This window comes from Semicossyphus pulcher, unplaced genomic scaffold (assembly GCF_022749685.1).
Source record: "Semicossyphus pulcher isolate SPU_LCO1_2020_fin unplaced genomic scaffold, fSemPul1.0.p SCAF_23, whole genome shotgun sequence".
In the NCBI taxonomy this organism is placed as follows: Eukaryota; Metazoa; Chordata; class Actinopteri; order Labriformes; family Labridae; genus Semicossyphus; species Semicossyphus pulcher.
Genome location: NW_027211697.1, coordinates 12,298,402 through 12,318,050, shown reverse-complemented (window position 1 = coordinate 12,318,050; position 19,649 = coordinate 12,298,402). Strand labels below are relative to the sequence as shown.

At 43.7% G+C, this 19,649-nt stretch overlaps 2 protein-coding genes across 3 annotated transcripts; one reads left to right on the top strand and one right to left on the bottom strand.

Moving 5' to 3' along the window:
* Window positions 1-1,528: 1,528 nt before the first annotated feature.
* zbedx (zinc finger BED-type containing X) lies at window positions 1,529-4,241 on the top strand. Of its 2 annotated transcripts, none has more exons than XM_069674674.1 (2): window positions 1,529-1,631; window positions 2,098-4,241. In XM_069674674.1, exons 1-2 carry the CDS (start codon window positions 1,608-1,610, stop codon window positions 3,808-3,810), a joined length of 1,737 nt encoding a protein of 578 aa, XP_069530775.1. In that variant the 5' UTR covers window positions 1,529-1,607; the 3' UTR covers window positions 3,811-4,241. The 2 variants fall into 2 exon arrangements, with proteins under 2 accessions (XP_069530775.1, XP_069530774.1); XM_069674673.1 differs by having other exon boundaries at window positions 1,529-1,795.
* Window positions 4,242-5,723: 1,482 nt separating this feature from the next.
* On the bottom strand, window positions 5,724-10,439 carry aimp2 (aminoacyl tRNA synthetase complex interacting multifunctional protein 2). The gene is made up of 4 exons (XM_069674513.1): window positions 10,200-10,439; window positions 8,814-9,032; window positions 8,196-8,430; window positions 5,724-6,571 (listed from the first exon to the last, which is right to left on the bottom strand). Exons 1-4 carry the CDS (start codon window positions 10,326-10,328, stop codon window positions 6,183-6,185), a joined length of 972 nt encoding a protein of 323 aa, XP_069530614.1. The 5' UTR covers window positions 10,329-10,439; the 3' UTR covers window positions 5,724-6,182.
* Window positions 10,440-19,649: the final 9,210 nt, after the last annotated feature.

Below are 19,649 nucleotides of genomic sequence, written 5' to 3'. Positions count from 1 at the left end.
AATCCAGAAGCTGTGAATATTTCCAAACTCACAGTCAGCTGTCACATGGGTGAGGCTGCGAGGATGGGGGTGGGGGTGGGGGAGAGAATTAATGAGACTAATTGACAGGAAGGTTCCGTCTTTGTGGTGCACTAACGCCAAACAACCAATCCCCGCCATTCCCCTAATCCCCTGATGAACAGAGAATTTAAAAAGCAATTAGATGCTTGATGAGTTTGCAGATAGATGACATAAAAAAAAACATTGTTAGAGAGAAAGGGGAAGAGATGTAAGAAATATATGGACAAAATCTGCATTTGTGTGACACACTCGAACGGACTCCTTCCTTGCCTGCTTTGATCATGCGGTTGATAAATTTGTTCATTAAACACCCAAAAAGTACCTCTCTTTTTTAAATATCAGGTTGCTTTACTAATTCAATGTCATCATATACATGATATGTAAGCTGGGATAAAGGGAGGGATGAGTTCAGGACATTTTGGTGCTTTAAGAGATGTTTCTAAACTTGCTTTAGCAGCTGCCAGCTGACACCATGAGGATTTCATGGTTAACATTATACAGTAAGAGATGGATATTATCTGCCTTTCATAAAAGTGTTCGTGACATATATTTTTTTCAAAGTTGCCTCATAAAAAGTTCTTAAAATTGCATCACCTCCTCTCTGTCATTCAGAAATATACATACTGATTTAAAGACTGTAACTGCAGGGGGGAGTCTCAGCATGTTTCCTCACTGTAGAGTCCATCATCAGTGTTTGAGCTCCCAAACCATCTGTGATTACACAACATGATGCTATTGCACCTTCCTGTTTAAATCAGATAGCGAGCACATGGGAGAAACAGCCGTTTAGTGACAAGCTCTGCACACACATCATTCTGGACAGTGGAGCCCACAGTGAAACACCAATCGACAAACGTATTCTGATTGGAGGGGGACTTTAAAATGAAAATAATGTTTTAGGTGCAATGTTGTGATGTGATGTCTGACATGAATATTAAAAGAAAAATCAGCCCAACATTTTTTTTTTTTTTTTTTTTTTTACATTTTAAGCCATTTTATACAATTAATTAATTAATTATTAATTAATCTGTGTTAGATTATGTTAAGCAAATGTGATTTTAAACTTCTTTCCGTGTTTCTGTCTATTTTTCTTTGACACAAACTAATACATGTATGTTTCTATCTGCCAAAACATTGTGATGTTTTACTTCCGCGGCCCAGCAGGTGGCGCCAACTCGCTCTACTGCTGAAGAAAAAGGAAATACTGGTAAAAGTACTACCACGACTATGAGTAAAAATCCCAAGCAGCGGACAGTGACACTACAGTGTAGGTGCCCATCTGTGTCTGCACATGCGTATTGCTCACCTCTCCCTATTCTGTGGATTTTGCTCACTGTAAATGCGCATGTGCTTTAGTTTAGCTGTGACGACGCTGTCCGCTCCTTGTATCTTTTCTGAGCAACATCTGAACAAAGGCCTGCCCCTTTTCATGAGGCTATATCCTCCGCCATCGTTACTTTACGTGTAATCACGATTACTAAATCGGATTACGATACTTTTATCATATTTCAGGACGTCAGTAACAGTAGAAATAGCGTCCGAAATGGATGCGGAACAGCAGGACAGCTACGGTGAGAGCAAATCGGCAATGCACACTTGGCGTTATCGCCACCATTTCACGTACAAGGCAGATCAAGGAAAAAATATCATCGTCCAGTGTAATCTATGTCTGCCGAGGGTTAATCTGCTGTCCACGTCGAAAACATCCACATCAAACCTAAAGAAGCATTTAGACGTAAGTTACAGAGAGTAATTTCCCTGTAATGCTCCCTTTTGTGCGCCAGGTTAATGTTTAAACGAGTCAATGAATGAACAGATACCCTGCTGATAAATAACGTTACATTGTAGCTGCATGCTGATTACAGACCCACAGCGCTGCAGGCTCTTTTTCTTTAACTAGGCTTTAAAAAAATTCTGCATAAGTGACATTTTTAGTTTGTTGCACCTGAAGTTTGCAAACTAATGGAAAGTGTTGAAAAGAAATTGCACACACCTCCAACAACTAACAGCAAGCTTTGTTTTTGATCTGTGTTTCAGAGAACACACTTGGGCTGCGAGGCCAGGCCTGACGCCAAGAGAGGGAGGAGGACAGAAGTGCAAAATGGTGAAGAGAGCAGGCACCTGCAACTCAAGAAACTTAAAGCAGAAATCATGGCCAAGTGCATGACCCAAGCAAAGACTGATGATCTCATTTTCAACTTCATTGTGGAGGACTGTCAGTCGTTTTACGTGCTGGAGCAGCCCGGCTTCAGGAAGCTGATCGAAGGCTTAACTGAGGGGCTGAAGTCCATGGACAGGGTGACCTTGTTTACAAAGGTGGACCAGGGCTTCTCCAGGATGCGGGAGGACCTGATGACCAAACTAAGCAGCATCCAGTATGTGTGCACGACGGCTGACATCTGGACCGCCAACAACAGGAGCTTCTTCGGGATGACCTGTCACTGGATCGATCCCGCTTCTTTGGAGAGGAAATCTGCCGCTCTGGGGTTTTCACGGCTGCAGGGCAGAATCACATATGACAGCATCGCTGGGCGGATACACGACATCCATGTTGCGTTCAATATTGAGAGCAAAGTTCAGACAACAGTTACTGATAACGGCAGCCCCTTTATGAGCGTGTTCAAAGAGCTCGTAGTGGACAGTCAGGAAAGTGACGACGACATCGGCTTCTATGAGAATGTGAGCGCCGTCCTGGAGGGTGAGCCCGAGCAGGACATGCTGCTGTTCCTGCCCACAGTGCAGCGCTGTGCATCACACACCCTGGAGCTGATTGTCACCGAAGACTTCTGGCAGGCGGTGTCACAGGGGCCCATGTGCCAGCTACATTACAGCACCATGGCCAAGGTTTACTCCATATGGAGCAAATGCCACCATCTCCAGGTGGGTATGGATGCAGCAGACGAGATAGGAAAGATGGCACTTGTTGTCCCGGCTGTCATCCGCTGGAATGTGGAGTACTGTGCTGTGCAGAAGATTGTCTCCCTCAGTGAGCGCGAGCTGACGGAGCTGTGTGCCCGCCTGGAGGTGCCGCGCATGCAGCAGGAGGAGATGGCCTTCCTGAAGGAGTATGTGACCGTTTTCCATCCGCTCGCTTTTGCACTTGAACTTTTCCAAGCGGAGCAGAAGTGTTACCTGGGTCTGGTCATCCCGACTATACTCAGCCTAAAGAACAAGTTAAATGAGCAGAAAGATGCTGCTAATTACTTTGCTGATGTCATCAATGCCATTGTTATGGCCATTGATGTGCGGTTCCAGGATCTGTTTGCAAGCACCGAAGCAAAAATAGCCACAGCCACAACGCCTCAGTTTCGTTTGTGGTGGATGGCTGCCTCAGAGAGGGAGGAGATGTGCTCCCTGCTGGCTACAGAGGCCTCCCAGATGGACCCCTGTATCATCACCGTGGCGAACACCAGCCGGAACGTGTCGACCATTGAATCAGAAGACGACTTCTTCAGCTACGGGTCCGTGAAGCCCGCCATTCAGATCCAGCAGCGGGGGGTGATGGAGGAGGTCCAAAAGTACATTGAAGGAAAGGGGAAGAGCCTGGAGTGCCTTCAGGACTTCCCCAGAGTGAAGCAGCTCTTCCTCAAGTACAACACCACCCTGCCCTCCACCGCCCCCGTCCAGCGTCTCTTCAGTCAGAAAGGAAACCTGGTCACCTCACAGAGAAACTTTCTGACTGACGACTACTTCGAGCGCATTCAGCTTTTGCGATACAACAGCAGCGTGTGCTCTTTGTTCACTGAGTGAACAGCCTGTGACTCTCTCTCTCTGCCTTTTAATTGATGCAGAATCAAACCGCATTGTGCTAAAACCATGACAGGAAACCCCTTAGTAAGATGTTATTTCAGACGATTAAGCTCTTTATGTGTGTCTTGTCTTTTTTTAATATGTCCCCCTTCGTGTTTTGACAACATACGTCTCACTGCTGAATGGCCTGATGGGAAAAAAAAATAGATTGACAATCAAGCCACGGGCAGCGGCATTCAAAGACTGAAAAAACTGACAAAAGCATCTGTCTATCTGTGCTATTGTTGTGATTTGAAGTAGCTACAGGGTTAAACTGAAGTGATTTTGTCTTTCGGTTAAGATCGTGTGTTTTTTCTACGGCTGTTCTATGAGAATGCATCTCCTGTCTGTATGTTTTATATCATATATAAAATGACATGGAAAGAGCCTTATTTCCGTCTGCGCCTCAGCTTTTTTTCATCAAGTAATTAGATTAGTGACGGGATGGGAGTGTTGCCTTATTTGCATGCAGCAGCGGCTGCATCAACAGATACTGATTACCGTTTCAAAGAAGCTTATGTGCGTGCCGGAGAAACACAGAGCGCACAAAAGGCAGAATTCCAGTCCTGCGGATTCCCAAGTGTTTTCCCTGCCATGTGCCCACACGTCAGTCTTGTCAGGCAGCTGCCTGGAGACCAACAGGAGGCTGTCAGAGCATACAAACACGCTCGTACACGGGCTCTGTCCAGACCCGAGCTGTCGAGAACATGACACTTCTGAAGATGCAAAAGCAAACCCAGAGAGAGCAGCAAAGGCCCTGGGATTTGCTTTTTCTTCCTTTCAACATCATCACATGTGATTCTGTATGTATGTATTCTAGTTGTCAGGTTTTCTGTGACTTTCCTGCAGCAGCCAGAGATGAGGCACAGATCTCAAACTGCCCTCACTGCTCCAAATTCTGCTTGTGGGTGACAGGATTTTATTCAGCAAAACATCAGATGAAGAAAAACCACCCGAGCTCTGCGAGAGCGCTGTGTGTGTCACCTGAGGGACTGCTGCACAAAAATACACAAATCAAGTTACCACACAGCTTCAACCAAGCTGGGATGAAACAACAAAATGCTAAAGTAGTGGATGGCTAGGGTTCAAAATTCTGATTCTGAAGGAAGCATCAAGAAATTTTAAATTCAATTCTCCTCATCGATTCCGACACAAATGTAGGTCAAAACCTCGTATGTGGCTGACCGCATCAGGTCAATGTGTTACAAGGACTGTCCTTATGAGGCCGATCACAATGATGTGTTTGAAAGCAGGTGCGCGCTGTGGATGTAGGCGAGGACAGCGGATGAGCAGCCTCAAAAAAGGTGTTCATTAATTTAGTCATTTAATGAACATAATGCCAGAGATAACATTTATATCGCCTTCAGATAAAGTTTGCAGACATCACGCTATTTAAGATCTGCTATTTGTTGCCTTTCCAATAATCCAATTACGAGGCCCTTATATCACTCACACTGCTAGATACTGGCTCGCTAGCATTAGTCAGACTAGTACTGGAAATTCTTGTCATTTGAAACCTTTTCGGCAAACATACAGAATCACGTGGGCTGCACATTTAGTGATTACCCATAATCATGTCCGTCGTGTGGTCGTGTGCTTGTTGGATGATATAATCTGATGATGCAACTTTTTGTGTTAACTTCATGCTGGAAGAACCACCTGTTTGTGTTTCCCTACCTTTCATTTCTTTCATCGTGGCATGAATTGCAGCCATGTGTCCCTCTGAAGTTACTGAATGGCAATTTATAGGCAGCAATCCTGCCACCTGTTGGACACAGATGTGCAGTGAACGCCACTTCTTGGTTGCGTGAGGAAATTTTGTTTGATCGAGCGGTTAAATCAAACAAACGTCAGTCCCGAGTGCAAAGTTTGATCCAAAGTTTTAATGAGTTCAGAAAACAAATGGTACAAAGTATTACCTTTGAAAACACCCAGTAATACCCTTTACCACACACACATTTAGAACAGGATCATGTTAGGCACAAAGTGGGTGGAAGGTGAACAGTGTGTGTTAGAATAATTCTGTCAGTACCTCTGATTGAATCCATCACCGAGCCCTCGTCTGTACAGTCCTCTCATGCTTCCCTCCTTGCAAAATATAGATAAAATTAGAATCTCTTAGTGTCACAAAAGCAGCATGGCGGAGACAAATACTTTAACCGTTAACCATATTGCTTCTGCTGAGGCTGTGTTGGTTAAGTGACTTACTACAGTAACGAGGGAAGCATTAGAGGGTGTTCCAGACAGGGCTAGCATAGTTAGATATTCTAATGCCTTTCTCTCACTTTGTTTGGGTAAGAAACCCTTCTGGTGTCTGCTCACGGAGGCTTGGGTCACTTCAGGAGTAGCTTGGCAGGACTGAAGTGTCCCAGGTTCTCACAGGACTTGAGCCAGCGTTGTACATGAGCCGGAGTGGAGGAGGCCGAGCCACTTTGTAGCACGCAGCAGTAACAGGCGACATCCGCGAGGGAGAACTCTGACCCGGCCAGCCAGGGGTTACGACCCAGAGCAGAGTTTAGGGCCCGCAGGACAGCGGTGCGCTCCTTGGCACTGCCCTCAGCCAGCTGGAAGAAAGCCGTGTCCACCCAGTTGTCCACCAGCGTGGCAAGAGCGGGGTCGCTGGGGTACGGAGCCAGCAGCTTGAAGAGGAAGCGTGCGACGTTGGCTTCACCCTCGACGGGACACATGTTTCGGACGCTGAACTTCATCTGCAGTTTTGGGACTGTACAGTGGACAAAGGATAACGTTATGGTAAAGCAGTGCAGTTTTAAAAATCTGAATCATAACATGAATGTAAAGCTTGTTATGACTATAAATAGCATTCTTAAATCAATGACATAAATTTGCAGCTTTTGGCGGACCAAAAGTTTTGATGCGCGAGAAAACTGCTCTCTGATTGGTCAGAATATCTACGTGGGTAAACTCCCTGAAGGAAACAAAGGGAGGAGCACACTCTCAACACAATGGTGGACTTCAATGTTTTGTGGTCTGAGTTTATTTTTTACTTTTAACCGGATTGTTCCACAGCTCGATCAGTTCCATCTCCTTTAGTTCCTCACTGAACACTTTGAATGCCTCCGTGTTCTTGTGTGTTTCCTAAAGCATTTGTGAAATTGTTTGTTCAGCCCATGTTTCCATTTCCTCGTCGCTTCCTCACGTCTGTCCTCTTGCTGCCTGGCCGTGTGTCTGTCTCTGCCAGTGTCAGCACCCGTTAACAACCCACAATGCACAGCGTTGTGGTTTGCTTCCTGCATTAGGTCCTACTTAAAGTCAATTTATGCTGTCACCAGAACCGAACCGGACTGTGGATAGTTTGTAAACGGACCAAGACTCGTCTTTTCTAGCCGACCATGGTCCGGTGGTTTGGTTCTGCACCAGAGTTTGAATGCGTGTTCACACCTGTCCAACTGAACTGGACTTTCAGAGTAAAGTCCGAAAGTCCTGTTCGGTTGGACAGGTGTGAAAGCACCCAAATTTAAAATACATTACCGACAGTCAAAAAGGGAAAAGGCTGCAAATTTTATTCTACTGTTATGTTATAAAGTTTCTTTCGCAAGTACGCTTTGAAATCTTTTATTGCACTCAACCTGCCGATTAATAAAGGACAGCGATGAGCCACCTTGGCCAGCTATAATGTCACTGAGGTAAGTATGTTCAAATAAAAGGGGGGCTCTGTATATTTTTCCGCTTTTTGCCCGTTTGCTGTTTTAGCCTCGACTCCCTGGAATCATCTTCCACAGTCCATCAGATCTGCTGAATCTTTGGACAGTTTCAAGAAGCTGCTAAAAGCTCATTAGTATACACACGTCTTCCTGTAGCTCTCCGTCCCCGTCTTGTGTTTAAGTTTGTTTTCGTTTTGCTTGTTTCTTTTTCGCCTTGTTTAACCTTTTGTTTTTGTTTATACGTTATATTCCTGTGTTTGTTGAAGCGCTTTGTAACCTGGTGTTTTTAAAAAGTGCTCTACAAATACTTACTTACTATGCCAATCACATGCCTGTTAAAGCTTCATCTCTTTATCACACACAGTAAAAGAGCTGAGCCCCCACTCACATGCCTGATTACAGTGTTTGTTGTAATTACCTTGGCAGGTTGAAAGGTGTTGTAATTACTTTTCTAATCTTAGAAAAAACAAGTAGCGAGCCACCTACACACACTAACAAGAAATTACATCCAGATTTAACCGCATAACCACAACCGTTACTGTTTGTCAGGCCTGCATGGCATCAGCATATTAAACAGGTACAAGCAGATCATGTTTATATTGTGTTTTCCCTTCATTCTAAATTTAAACAGTTTGTTGCAGCTCTCTTCCTCCTCTCTTTCTACACTCTCTCTCTGTTCCTTACCGTCTTTCCAGATGAGAGTGAAGCCCAGCTGGAACATGTTGCGGGCGTAGCTGTCTGCATGCCGTGGACCGAGGCAGGACAGGAGCTGTGGCGGCACACCGCTGGCCGAGGAGTGAACGTGGACGGTGGAGAGCACCCGATAGCGTTGACACAGCAGGCTGTGGAGCACCAGTAGGCTCAGAGGGGGCTGTGCAGGGTTGGCGTTTATGACGATGTCACGCAGAGCACCGAGGTCCTTGTGACATAATGAAAAGAAAGGAGGTAAATAGATGCAGCATCCAAAATAAATAGTGTTACAACATTTGTCTGTTATAACAAGGCAAATACAATCTGCATAATCGGGCTGTAATCTGTTCACACCCTCATCTTAGCTTAAAAATAAATTCCAATGCGAGCAGGTTGTTCATGTTAGAGGAGTACTAATAACTTGTAAAGACAGGAACTGATGGGTGTGATCAGGTAAACACCTTTACTGCTACACACAGAAAACACAGTCAAACTGTCAGCAACATCCCGTGTATGTCATTCCCAAAACAACGTAGTTTAAATGTAGTATAAATCCTAAATTTGTCTGATGCCAGACTGTAAAGCAGACTTGTTTAATCCCCTCTTTCTCACCTTGCCCAGTACAGTGTCCAGGTCTGTGATGCCTTTAAAGGTTGTGGAGCTGAAGCTTTGTGAGGAGAGGCTGCTGCTGACTGTCAGGTCCAGATCTGCATCAGGTGTTGTCACGGTCTTGGCCAGGCCCTCCACGGCTGCTTTCAGCTCGTACAGTTTTCTCATGATCTCGTCCTGCCGGGCCTCCAGAGCTCTGACTGATGGGTCCACCTCGCCATTCTGCGGAGAAGAAGAGAGGATTGCTTAGTCTGGTTAAAACCACACATGGGAAAATACAGTTCTAACTATTTAAGCACAGTCAAGCAACAGTTTTACATCCAGGGTGCAAACTGTTTATTCATGTTTAGCATATTTCCAATCATAAAACAACAAACACAAACAAACAAACAATACAGACACAAACAAAAAGACAAGACCATAGACAGAGAGGGTTTCAGTCCTGTTCCATCTTTGTATGTTCTTAGTTAGCTCTGATTTTAATTGTGTAAAGCACTTTGAATTGCTTTATGCATAAATGGTGCTCTATAAATAAATTTGCCTTGCCTTGCCTTACAATGGATACCTAAGATAGAAGTCAACAATGTACACTATGCAGCTGTGCTGGCTTCATGACGAGTAAATGTTGTGCACTGAAAATATTACATAAGGATAAATAATATCTAACATTAGCAAAATTAACAAATATTAGAAAAAGTACATACACTCAATGCAGAAAAAAGTTAGTTGCATCAATACTGCTGATAAATGAATTTACTCTTCTGTAGTTAGACCTAATACAATGCTTCATATTTTGCAAGTTCAATATGTAGTGTGTAAAGATAGTGCGCAGATATATCTGTCAGATCAATGCAGTGCGGCAAAAAAAGTGCAATATATTCAACTAAAATAAAGTAGGGCAGAGGTACACAGTGGAATGAAATGTACTTAAGTACCATTAAAACTGCATATTAGTAAAATATTTGGATAAAGGTTATTTGTTAGATTCCACTACTGCACAGCTGCATTAAGGGTCTCACATGATCATCATAGTATGCAGTTTGATCATTATTATTTATGACAGATTCAGCCACAGCATCAGGAAGGGAACTACCCTAATAGTATAATAAATGCAAATAATTTTATAATTTTAAAATGTTGGAATAAAATGGAAAGGGCAAGACGTGTAGAAGTTGTTGCATCAGCCTCTAGTGAGACTTCTCACAGAACAGACAAGCTAGCTTCGCTGGCTAGCTTGTCTAAAGTAAGCTAATGCTAAACCAACCGCGCGAGATACACATAATGGAGCATAGCATAAACTAAACGATCGGCAAGCAACAACAAGAGTAAAACACAAGCTAACCAGTTGAAATAATCAACCTAGGCGAAATTAAATTAGTTAACAGTTACCTGAAGCGCGTGCTCATTGATGCAGCTGTTCCCTTTCGGCGTGTGGAAATTTGGTAACTTGTACATGCACGTTGGCAAATCAGTCGCTATGCGACCCCCACTGATCGGCTTTACCTGGTACATGGGCATGTCGGAGGACAGTTATTGGACAGTAAACAGTTAAAAAGCAAAAATCCCGACACAGATGTCTCTCTGGGCTGTGAGATGTTGACAGGCAGCAGCAGCGGCTACCGACGCGCTCGGTCACGCAGGAAAGAGGCCGAAGTGACATCATATCCGGTAATGGGAACGCTGCATTCAAGTTGTGTCGGAATAATCGTAAACATGAGCCATCCACTGGAAAAGTTCACATGAACGCACCCTCAAATCAGAACAAAAATCTCGGAAAGTCGGAGAATATTTCGGTATGCGTACTTGACGTCATATTACGCCGAAAAAAAGGCGGACGGAAGTAAAGGTTGTGTTGAAAGCAAGCAACTTTTAATCAATCAATTGCGTATCAGTTTTTGCCTGCACGTAGTCTGTAATACTCAAGGGCTGATTGTCTTAAGTTACTTCTCAAAAAGAGTGAGCAATAAAACACAACATACTATCTTTGTAGTTTCCATCTTCCACACACTGAAGTTTCACTTGAATCTTCCTAACTTGGGAATTCCAAGCATCTGAGCAACACGTGAACACAGGACAAAAACTGAAGTGAAGCGGCGGTGAGTAGTTTAATTAATTCCCTTGGGATTACATAACGTAGGAGCTTTTAACTTTTGTTTAGATGTTCACACAGCGGTGCTTAAATCACCCAGGTCACCACATTAACATTATCGTTACATACCACCACCTCTCTCTCTCTCTCTGAAAGTGTCATCCCAAACGCACTAGAGGACGCCACAGTATAATTTCTCACATCCAGGCTTTGTAAGTGCAATGCATGTCAGCAGTGAACAGAGGAGTTTTAACACTGGTATGAACCTTATAATATCTCAACTAACCCATGAAGATGCAAACTACGGTTTATCGTAATTTGTAAAGTTGTAAAAGGGTTTATTTGCAATTAGTAAAGCTTGTGTTCAAAAATGGTTTTCAGAATGGACTCCTGCCTCTGTTTTGCTACAGGTACTATGTTTATTTTATGTATAGATTACAAGATTACTTTTCTTTTATAAAAGAGGAAATCCTGTGCTGTTTTGTTTCTCCCATCAAGACAGATTACCTGCTGTGATACACTACACAGAGGTGTAACATCCTTGCTAGTATCAGCCCATAGAGTGCAGTGCTGCTGCAGTTTTCTGTCCTACATGATTCAGGGGGATTTATATTGCAATAAAATTATTTGATAAACATTTGCAACCATATTTTGATCCAAAATATTAAATATTTTATGCAATTTAAGCAAGCTGTTTGTAAGCCCTTGAGATAGATTACTTTATTAATGAGTTACACTTATAAATTACAGTGAAAATCACTGTCCTATATGGCTAAGGCTACCTCTTTGGTATTTGATTTGCTTCTTGGACCTTTTTCGTCTTTGTTTAAACCTTGCGTGTGAGCTTGGATTGTCCGGCCTGCATTTATGTGTGATTATAAAAGAGCTTTGTGCAAGTTAGTGAAGTCGTTAGTCTAGCCAGTCTAGTCTCACTAGTTTATTCCACCTTTTGTATCTCAGGATTACAAGTTAGGGATAACAACAGAGTATTTTTTATCTTACCATTCATGCAGTAAATGTACTTTCATGTCTTGTGTTTCTCCTGACATTCAAATATTTGTCACTGGTGGCCAGTTACATAAAGAGAGCATGTCAGATTTGACTTCTTCTCCTACAGCAGGCAACCTGTTGCACCAATCAAAACGAACTGCTGCCATCAAGCCAGTGTTAACAATCACAGATGTGATCTTCTGGCTGAAATAAACCTGGCGTCACAATCCTTTAACAATGAAGTACTTGAAGAGGCCGTGACTTTGCCTGATACCTTGCTCTCCTTTGACATGACCCCACGCGGTCACCGTCTTCTCTGGCACCTTTCTGTCAGAGGAATCAGCTTAGTGCTGTTTCACACTCGAGCTACATCCTCTCCTCTTCTGCCACCAGAGCCGCAGCAAGAGATTTAATGAAAATCCACAATTGGGTTTGCTGTTTCGACAGCTTGTTTGCCCTGAATAATTCACCGTTTGCTGAAGTTTGGCAAAAGAGAGGGAAGGAGGAGTATGGTCAGTGTGTGTTTGTGTGTGTGGGGCTGCTGGGGCCAACCTGGCAGCCCTGCTGAGGTAATAGTCAGATCTGATGACCAGACTAAGACCTGAACGAGAAACTGAGACTACAGAGGGAGCTGAAACCTGACAGTTCACAGCAGTTGTTTAAATGATGTAGGAACAAGGGACATGAAGTCTGTCAGGCTGTAGGTAACAAGGCTGAAGGATGTTGGTTGACATGGGCCTGGTAGGTGCTGCCTTACTGGGTCACGGACTCAGATGGACAGTGTGTAAACTGACAGATGGAAATAAATATTTTGCTTGGACTTGCTTACTCTGCCTCACAGGAACAGTTTGGGAAAGATTGAAACATTGATAGCACTCTCATCCAGCGCTGGTTAGCTTAGCGCTTATTCAAAGGCTTGAAACAGCTAAACTGGCTCTGTCTAAAAGTCAAAAAATATATATACTTATTAGTATGCCTTAAGCTTACTATTTTGACATTTTATATATGTTTTTTTCTATCTTTATTATAACTGAATTGTAAAAACAATAATTTTAGCTTTAGAGTTATAATCTAAAAAGGTCTCAGTTTCGTTCTCTTTGGCGACACCTGATGGCGATAAACGGCAATTGCGGGAGTACACGTCCCAGATAATCAGACGTCTACAGTTTGCTCCCTTTGTTACTGTTGTAACTCTTGATTTTCCTCGCTGACGGTCGCTTTCCTTTTCAGACTGTTTGCTTCATCTGAGCGTCGAGTTTGTTTCTTTTTCTTTGGATTTTCACTTCTTGTTGAAGTTGTATCTGTAGTCATCCATCTTTTCTTTGTTTGTTCAGCCATAGTAGATTACTGTTTACTCGCAACACTTGCAGAGAGCGGAAAAGCAGCCGCTTAGCTCCGCCTACCCTCTCTGGCAGACCAACCACTGCTGGCTGTTGGAAAACTTATCACTAACTGGGCGCAGCTTGTCATTCATTCCGTGAACGTTGTCACAGACAGCCAGTCTGTAATACTGCAAATACAAAGGCTTTCATCAGTGGGCCATAGGCTCAATCACCATTGTGTTACCTCATTAGTGACCTAAAAGACATTTATTTAAATGAAAATCTTCAAGAACACATAAATAAAGATACAGCCAGAAGCTAGTTAGCTTAGCTTGGCACAGACTGGAGATAAGGGGAAACAGCTAGCCTGTCCGTGTCACTCTTACCAGCACGTCTCAAGCTCACTAGTTAACATTTTATATCTTGTTGTTCTATCTTTAAAATAACTGGGCCTGGAGTGGTGACAAAGGTGAAGGGACATAAAGGAAGCAAAAGTGCGGATACTGCTACAAGCTAGTTAGCTTAGCTTAGTACAAAGACAGCTATAGCCTGGCTCTGTCCACAAGCAAAAATGATACTTACCAGCCAACTCAAGCTGACTAATTCACATTATATATCTGTTTTGTTCTTTTAAACAATAACTGAATCATAAAAACAACTATATTAAGTTTTACGCAGGTTCGTATGTAGGACTCTTTCTTGGCTGTTACAAGTGACAAAGGTGAAGGGACATAAAAGCATGTTGAGTTTGTTGATGAAAGAAACACTATTAGACACGTGTAAGTCATGTCTGAGTTAGTGAAAGACTCCATGTGTGCGTCTACTTCAATTATGGATGTTGTCAGGTGTTTACCGACCAAACTCCGCTGTGTCACACACATTTTTAACATGTCCCTCTGAACCACACAGTTTGCCCCCCATTATTCAGCTCGTCAAAGTTTAGTCCTGGGTGACTCTCGCCCATCTTCTCTGATTGTGCCTTCTCATTTGGAAAAGTCTGCAAAGTACCCGTCTACTGCTCCACGACAGCCATTACTGTGTCTGACGGTGAGTCAGCACGTGTAGCAGCTGCTCGGGGGTTTAAGCAGGGTGTGGCTTTTTAGTTCAAATTGCAAACTTGCATTAGTTAATAGCTCAATGTGTGTGGAATCAATAAGCAGATATGTAAACAAAAGGCTTAAGCTAGGCTGGAATTTCGAGAAATCGCCTTTCCATGAGCGCCCTGTGTGTATGAGGGACGGCCATTGATATGTGCTTTGCTTATCATTCATTAATGAAGGGAAGCTGCACGCAGACATCATAAGTAGAGGCTCAGGACTAATGCTTGTTGAGGAACAGAGGCAGTGCTGTCATCCCCTGCATTATGGATAGAGTTCCTGCGCAGAGCTCACAAAGCCCATTCAGTCATCCTAACACGGCAGTTAAATCTTTTACGACGTTCCTCCCTGTTCGGACTATCAGGTAGCAACATCCCTGATACCTGTAAGCTCCAAAACACCAGGAATGAGTCAAAATATGATCACTGTTTGCCCTGCGTGACTCTGGGTTCACAGCGGGCGCCCACATGGTTCAGCCTCCGGACGCCCGGTCTGCTCGAGCACCTCGGTTTGTTATCAGTTAAAGATGGGGTGCACATTAAAGTTTCACACAGACTTAATCAGTAAGGTGAGCCTGACACTCCTTTCTTGATATGAGTTTTTGGTGACAATGAAGCGAGGGCATTAATTATTGAAGTGCCGAGCAGACAAGCAGGCAAGGCCTATGTGTTCATCCTAAAGCACCTCTCCAAACAGGAGGTGCAGTCACACAAAATGTTTTAGTATAAAAGTGAAGCTCAGTTTGTATTATTGACTTTTTCTCTTCCTTAATGCTCGTTTGTTACCTGATGCTGCATCCTAACATTTCAGGGTGACTACTGCTGCAGCTAGTGTCACTACTACCACCAGTCCCTGCAGGATTTTGTGGCCTTTTTTTGTTGTTGTTGCGACCTAAAATGATTTTGCAGCGACCCTTTTGAAAAGTTCCGATGCAAGTTGCAACGTTTTGAGGTGTAAGTCTGATGACATGCGGGAGGAGGTGCACAAGGGAACTGTCCTGCTGAAGTTACATCCATCATCTATACCACTTATCCTGTTCAGGGTCGCGGGGGGCTGGAGCCTATCCCTGCTGTCATTGGGCAAGAGGCGGGCTTACACCCTGGACTTATCGCCAGTCAATTACAGGGCAGACACATAGAGACAGACAACCTTTCACGCTCACATTCCTACAGGCAATTTAGAGTCACCAATGAACCTAACAAGCATGTCTTTGGACTGTGGGAGGAAGCCGCAGTGCCCACGCATGCACGGGGAGATCATGCAAACTCCAGACACAAAGGCTCACTTTGTCCGAACCGGGAATCGAACCTTGAACCTTGAACCTTCTAGCTGTGAGGCAACAGCTAACCACTGCAGTATGACCTGCACTACTGAACTGAATCGTTAGTGTTAACCGTTAGTGTAACGGAGGCTGCAGTCCTGGACACACTGATCGCAGGTTTGACTCTGCCGATCATTTGGTGCATGTCATCCCCCTCTCTCTGCTCCCCACGGTTCCTGTCTCTCTTCAGCTGTCCTATCAAATAAAGGAAGAAAAACAGCCATAAAAATAATCTTTATAAAAAAAGAAAGTGTATGATTTACCATATTATTTTACCCCCACTGCTTCAGATACATCACAGGAAGTCATAGCATCGTTTTCCAGCAACAGACGTAATAGTGAACAAATGTATTGTGCCTGAAGCTTGTACGTCACATCTAAACTTCTGCTTTAGCTCTTAGCCGATGTTACGTCATCTTTAAGGCCATTCATGTGAAAGAAAAGCAACCTGATCCACGTTCACTTTACAGTCCAACATCTCTTTTTTATGTAATTGTTTATTTGAAATGGACAGAGCACATTAATGAAGGTCAGCATAATAATCCAGGATGTACATGCGCTGGAATTAGCACTAATGCTAATTTAATGTCCAAGCCCGGAACATCAACAAAATACAGAAACAAATACACACGAATAACTGCTGTTGTCTGTGTTGTTATTCACATCGTCCGCCACCAGGATTGTCGGACATCACTGCCCTGTCAGAGCTGCGTTCCCCGGCCTCTCTCTCATCCCTCCCTCTCTGCCCTTCAGTCCAGGTAATCTGCTTGTCACATTATCTTGTTCTGCTGTCCCACAGCAGCACATCCAGCAGTCAGTGTCGACCTGTTGGCTCACATTTCCTTCCTGTTTACCGCTCGCCTCTCCTGACCCGCAGGGGTCATGGCTTCATTGTGCGTCCTCTGGCTTGTGTTACCTACTGGCTTCCCCAACCTTGTCCCGCTTTCAGCCGCGAACCCCCCCGACTCCCTCGTCTCGCTCCTTCACCCCATGTCTGCAGGATCACGAACTGATAACAGCAGATATGGATACATGCTCATCTAATTAGCCCCGTGTCTGTCCGTGCATGTCCACTGTTGTCTCGATGGATGACAAGTTGCCTGTAAACGTCTTTAGTTAACATTCTCTTATATGCATTAGTGGTGAGGGGGGGTCAATACAGCAAATCATCGTGATATTCTGCATCCTAATATTGTATCAATACACAGGTGCTATTAACAACCTTTTATTAAATGAAACAGTTTTCAGGCCAGAGCAGTTTAAACAGGGCGTCTGAATGAGAGTTACCCATGGGTGCTTTGAAGGGAATCAGCTGAGCCATCCGTCTTGAGACCGGCTGCCATCAGCTGATGGAGTTTGACAACTAGGCTGAACTGGACTTCATGACCGGCCTGAATTAATACTTTGCCAAATCGGATCCCATCGGCTCTAGTCTGAGACTGGGATCACCGGTGAATGTGCCGGGCGGTAAGCGATAAACGACTTCCCGTCAAGACTTCCTGTTCCGCGTGCTGCATTGTTACAGAAACAGACTTGAGACTCGACTCAGATTCGAGGTTTGGTGACTCGACTACAACACTGCCAAGGACACGTTAAAAAAAAACCTGTTGACTTAAAGATGTGGGAACCAGAAATGCAAAAATGCTTATTTCTGGGTTTTTGGACTCATTCCTGAAATAGTCACCACTTACATAACATCAAATAAATCCTTATTTGGCTTCATCACATTAATTTCACTTTATAGCGACAGTGAAGTTTATGATATAACAAGACACATAATATTAGTGATGAACCTTATTTGAAGTGCTTTACAAAAAGGGAAATAGATGATGATCAAAATGATCCTTAAAACAAGGATAAAGTAAAATGGACTGTACTTATATAGCACTTTTCTCTACATGTCACACACTGATGGCTAAGTGCCAACCTCCAGTCAGATCTATGCACATTCATACAAGGTGGCTCTGCCTTCAGCAGCAGTTTGGGGTTCAGTGTCTTGCCCAAGGACACTTCATGTGACTATAGCAGTCAGGGATCGAACCACCAACTTTCCAATTGAGAGACTACCGACTCTACCACTGAGCCACAGCCGCCCCAAGTGCAAATACTCAAAGACAAAAGTAAAAACGTACAGGTAATAAATGTAAAAAATAAGATTACAGTGAAAATAGAATGCGTACATGCATCCATTCATTTTATTTACTCAGTTAATTTCAGTTGTTTTCTTGAGATCTCAACTTATTTATCTCGTTATCTCGAGATAATAAAGCTTGTTTTGTCGTGATAACGGGATAATTTTCCAACGACCTGGAAAACAGAGCAACAGGCTGCTCATATTACAGACCAGGACATGCCATGCTGCCAATGCCCACACCAATGAGGTGAGTTAAGTTTCTACGTTTGTTTTGTGCTCATGAAGCTCTGGGGATACGAGTTAAGATCATCAGACGTGACTGTGGTGCAGCGTTGATATCTCGAGATAAATGACGCAAAATCTCGAGCAACCGGAAGTTAGTAAATAAAATGTGGATACATGTGCCCTTAGGGTTTCCATACAAAATATAAGATGGAAAATTAAAACCATCATAAAGTAAATAACACTGCCCCCATAATAAAAAAAATAGGTGTATAGATAACTCAAGTAAAAGACAACACTTGTGTCAAAGTATAAAAACAAGCTTGTATCATTGAAGTCGTAGCTAGCTTAAAGCTACAGTGATGACATTTGTTTTTAGCTTCTTTTTTAAGCCACTGATCGATACAGGCCTGTAAACACTCTTAAATCCTCTATCATTATCACAGCGCACCATCTGAATCCAGCAGCAACGCGCATGACTTCACGTTCTGCACGGTGACCACGAGCTCACGCTAATAGCAGGTTCTGCCTTATAGCCGTGAGTAGCAGGTGTCTGCTGTAATGATCAGGTGCTGTCTGTAATAAACAGGTAATCGAAATGACACTTAGGTGGAACCGCTGCAGGGACGTGCGCTACTCTGTATTTTGGCGCCTCTAGTGGGCGGGTTAATAGTGAGGTAGTTGTTAGTTTTAATCCTGTGAATCCGCTAAGTGCAGAGAGCGGAGGAGCCGTGTGCTATTTAAAGAGGGAGGATGCAGAGATGTGAGGTGGTCAATATTTTGTCTGAGCGTTGGAAAATAGAAATGATTCCTCTTTAACAGAAGCTGAGCAAGCGTTTCTGCGCTGTAAACGAGAGCGGGCAAAGGAACACATGTAGCATGCTAAGCTATAGGATTCTGCAGAGTTGGCATCTCCAGGACACACACACACACACACACACACTCACACATCCGCACTCACACTGATGCATGCATTAACAACAACTCTGGTGTGCGTGCGCTTGATGTGTGGGATCGTGTGTGTTTGCATGGACCGCCGTCTGAGTCTGATCTCATATTTGATTTTTGCAAATGCTTTGGGTTTTGTGTTCCTGTATCTGTCTGTGTGTGTGTGTGTGTGTGTGTGCATTGTTGCCCTGGCCTGAGCAGCACCGAGGTTCAGCTGGGTTTATTTACAAAGCTGAGGTCAGGTGTCACTCGATCCAGCCACAGTGACACTCAGGTGGTCATCAAGGTCACCTCCTCTGCTTTTTCACTGCGCTAGCTCTGTGACTCACACACACGCACACACACAGACGCAGACGCACACCTGTACCGTATACTGTACAACTGATACTGAAACCCTGCGTTTCCAGGACAGGTCTCGCTTCTCACTTGTCTGGCCTTTCGCCTCATTTACCGCTGCGTTAGTGTCGGGTAAATAGAGAATTAAAGGCACAGAAGCATGAGTGTGTTTATTTGTGTGTAAGTGTATTTAGATGAGTGTGTATGTGGACTCCCACTTCCAGAGGCTTAATTAGGCTATTTAACACTGATTGACTCCCACACGGTATTTTTCTTAACCATGGAGAAAACACACAGAAACAAAGAGGCACACTTTGAATATAAAAATGATGAAAGGATTCACAGATTTGGGATTTTATTCTTTTATTTTCTCAGTAATT

Coding starts and splice junctions, on each gene's coding strand:
- zbedx (XM_069674673.1), top strand. CDS start 1,604: ATGGATGCGGAACAGCAGGACAGCTACGGTGAGAGCAAATCGGCAATG. Junction 1,796..2,097: donor ACCTAAAGAAGCATTTAGAC/GTAAGTTACAGA, acceptor TCTGTGTTTCAG/AGAACACACTTGGGCTGCGA.
- aimp2 (XM_069674513.1), bottom strand. CDS start 10,328: ATGCCCATGTACCAGGTAAAGCCGATCAGTGGGGGTCGCATAGCGACT. Junction 9,033..10,199: donor TCAATGAGCACGCGCTTCAG/GTAACTGTTAAC, acceptor TCTTCTCCGCAG/AATGGCGAGGTGGACCCATC. Junction 8,431..8,813: donor TGGACACTGTACTGGGCAAG/GTGAGAAAGAGG, acceptor TTATGTCACAAG/GACCTCGGTGCTCTGCGTGA.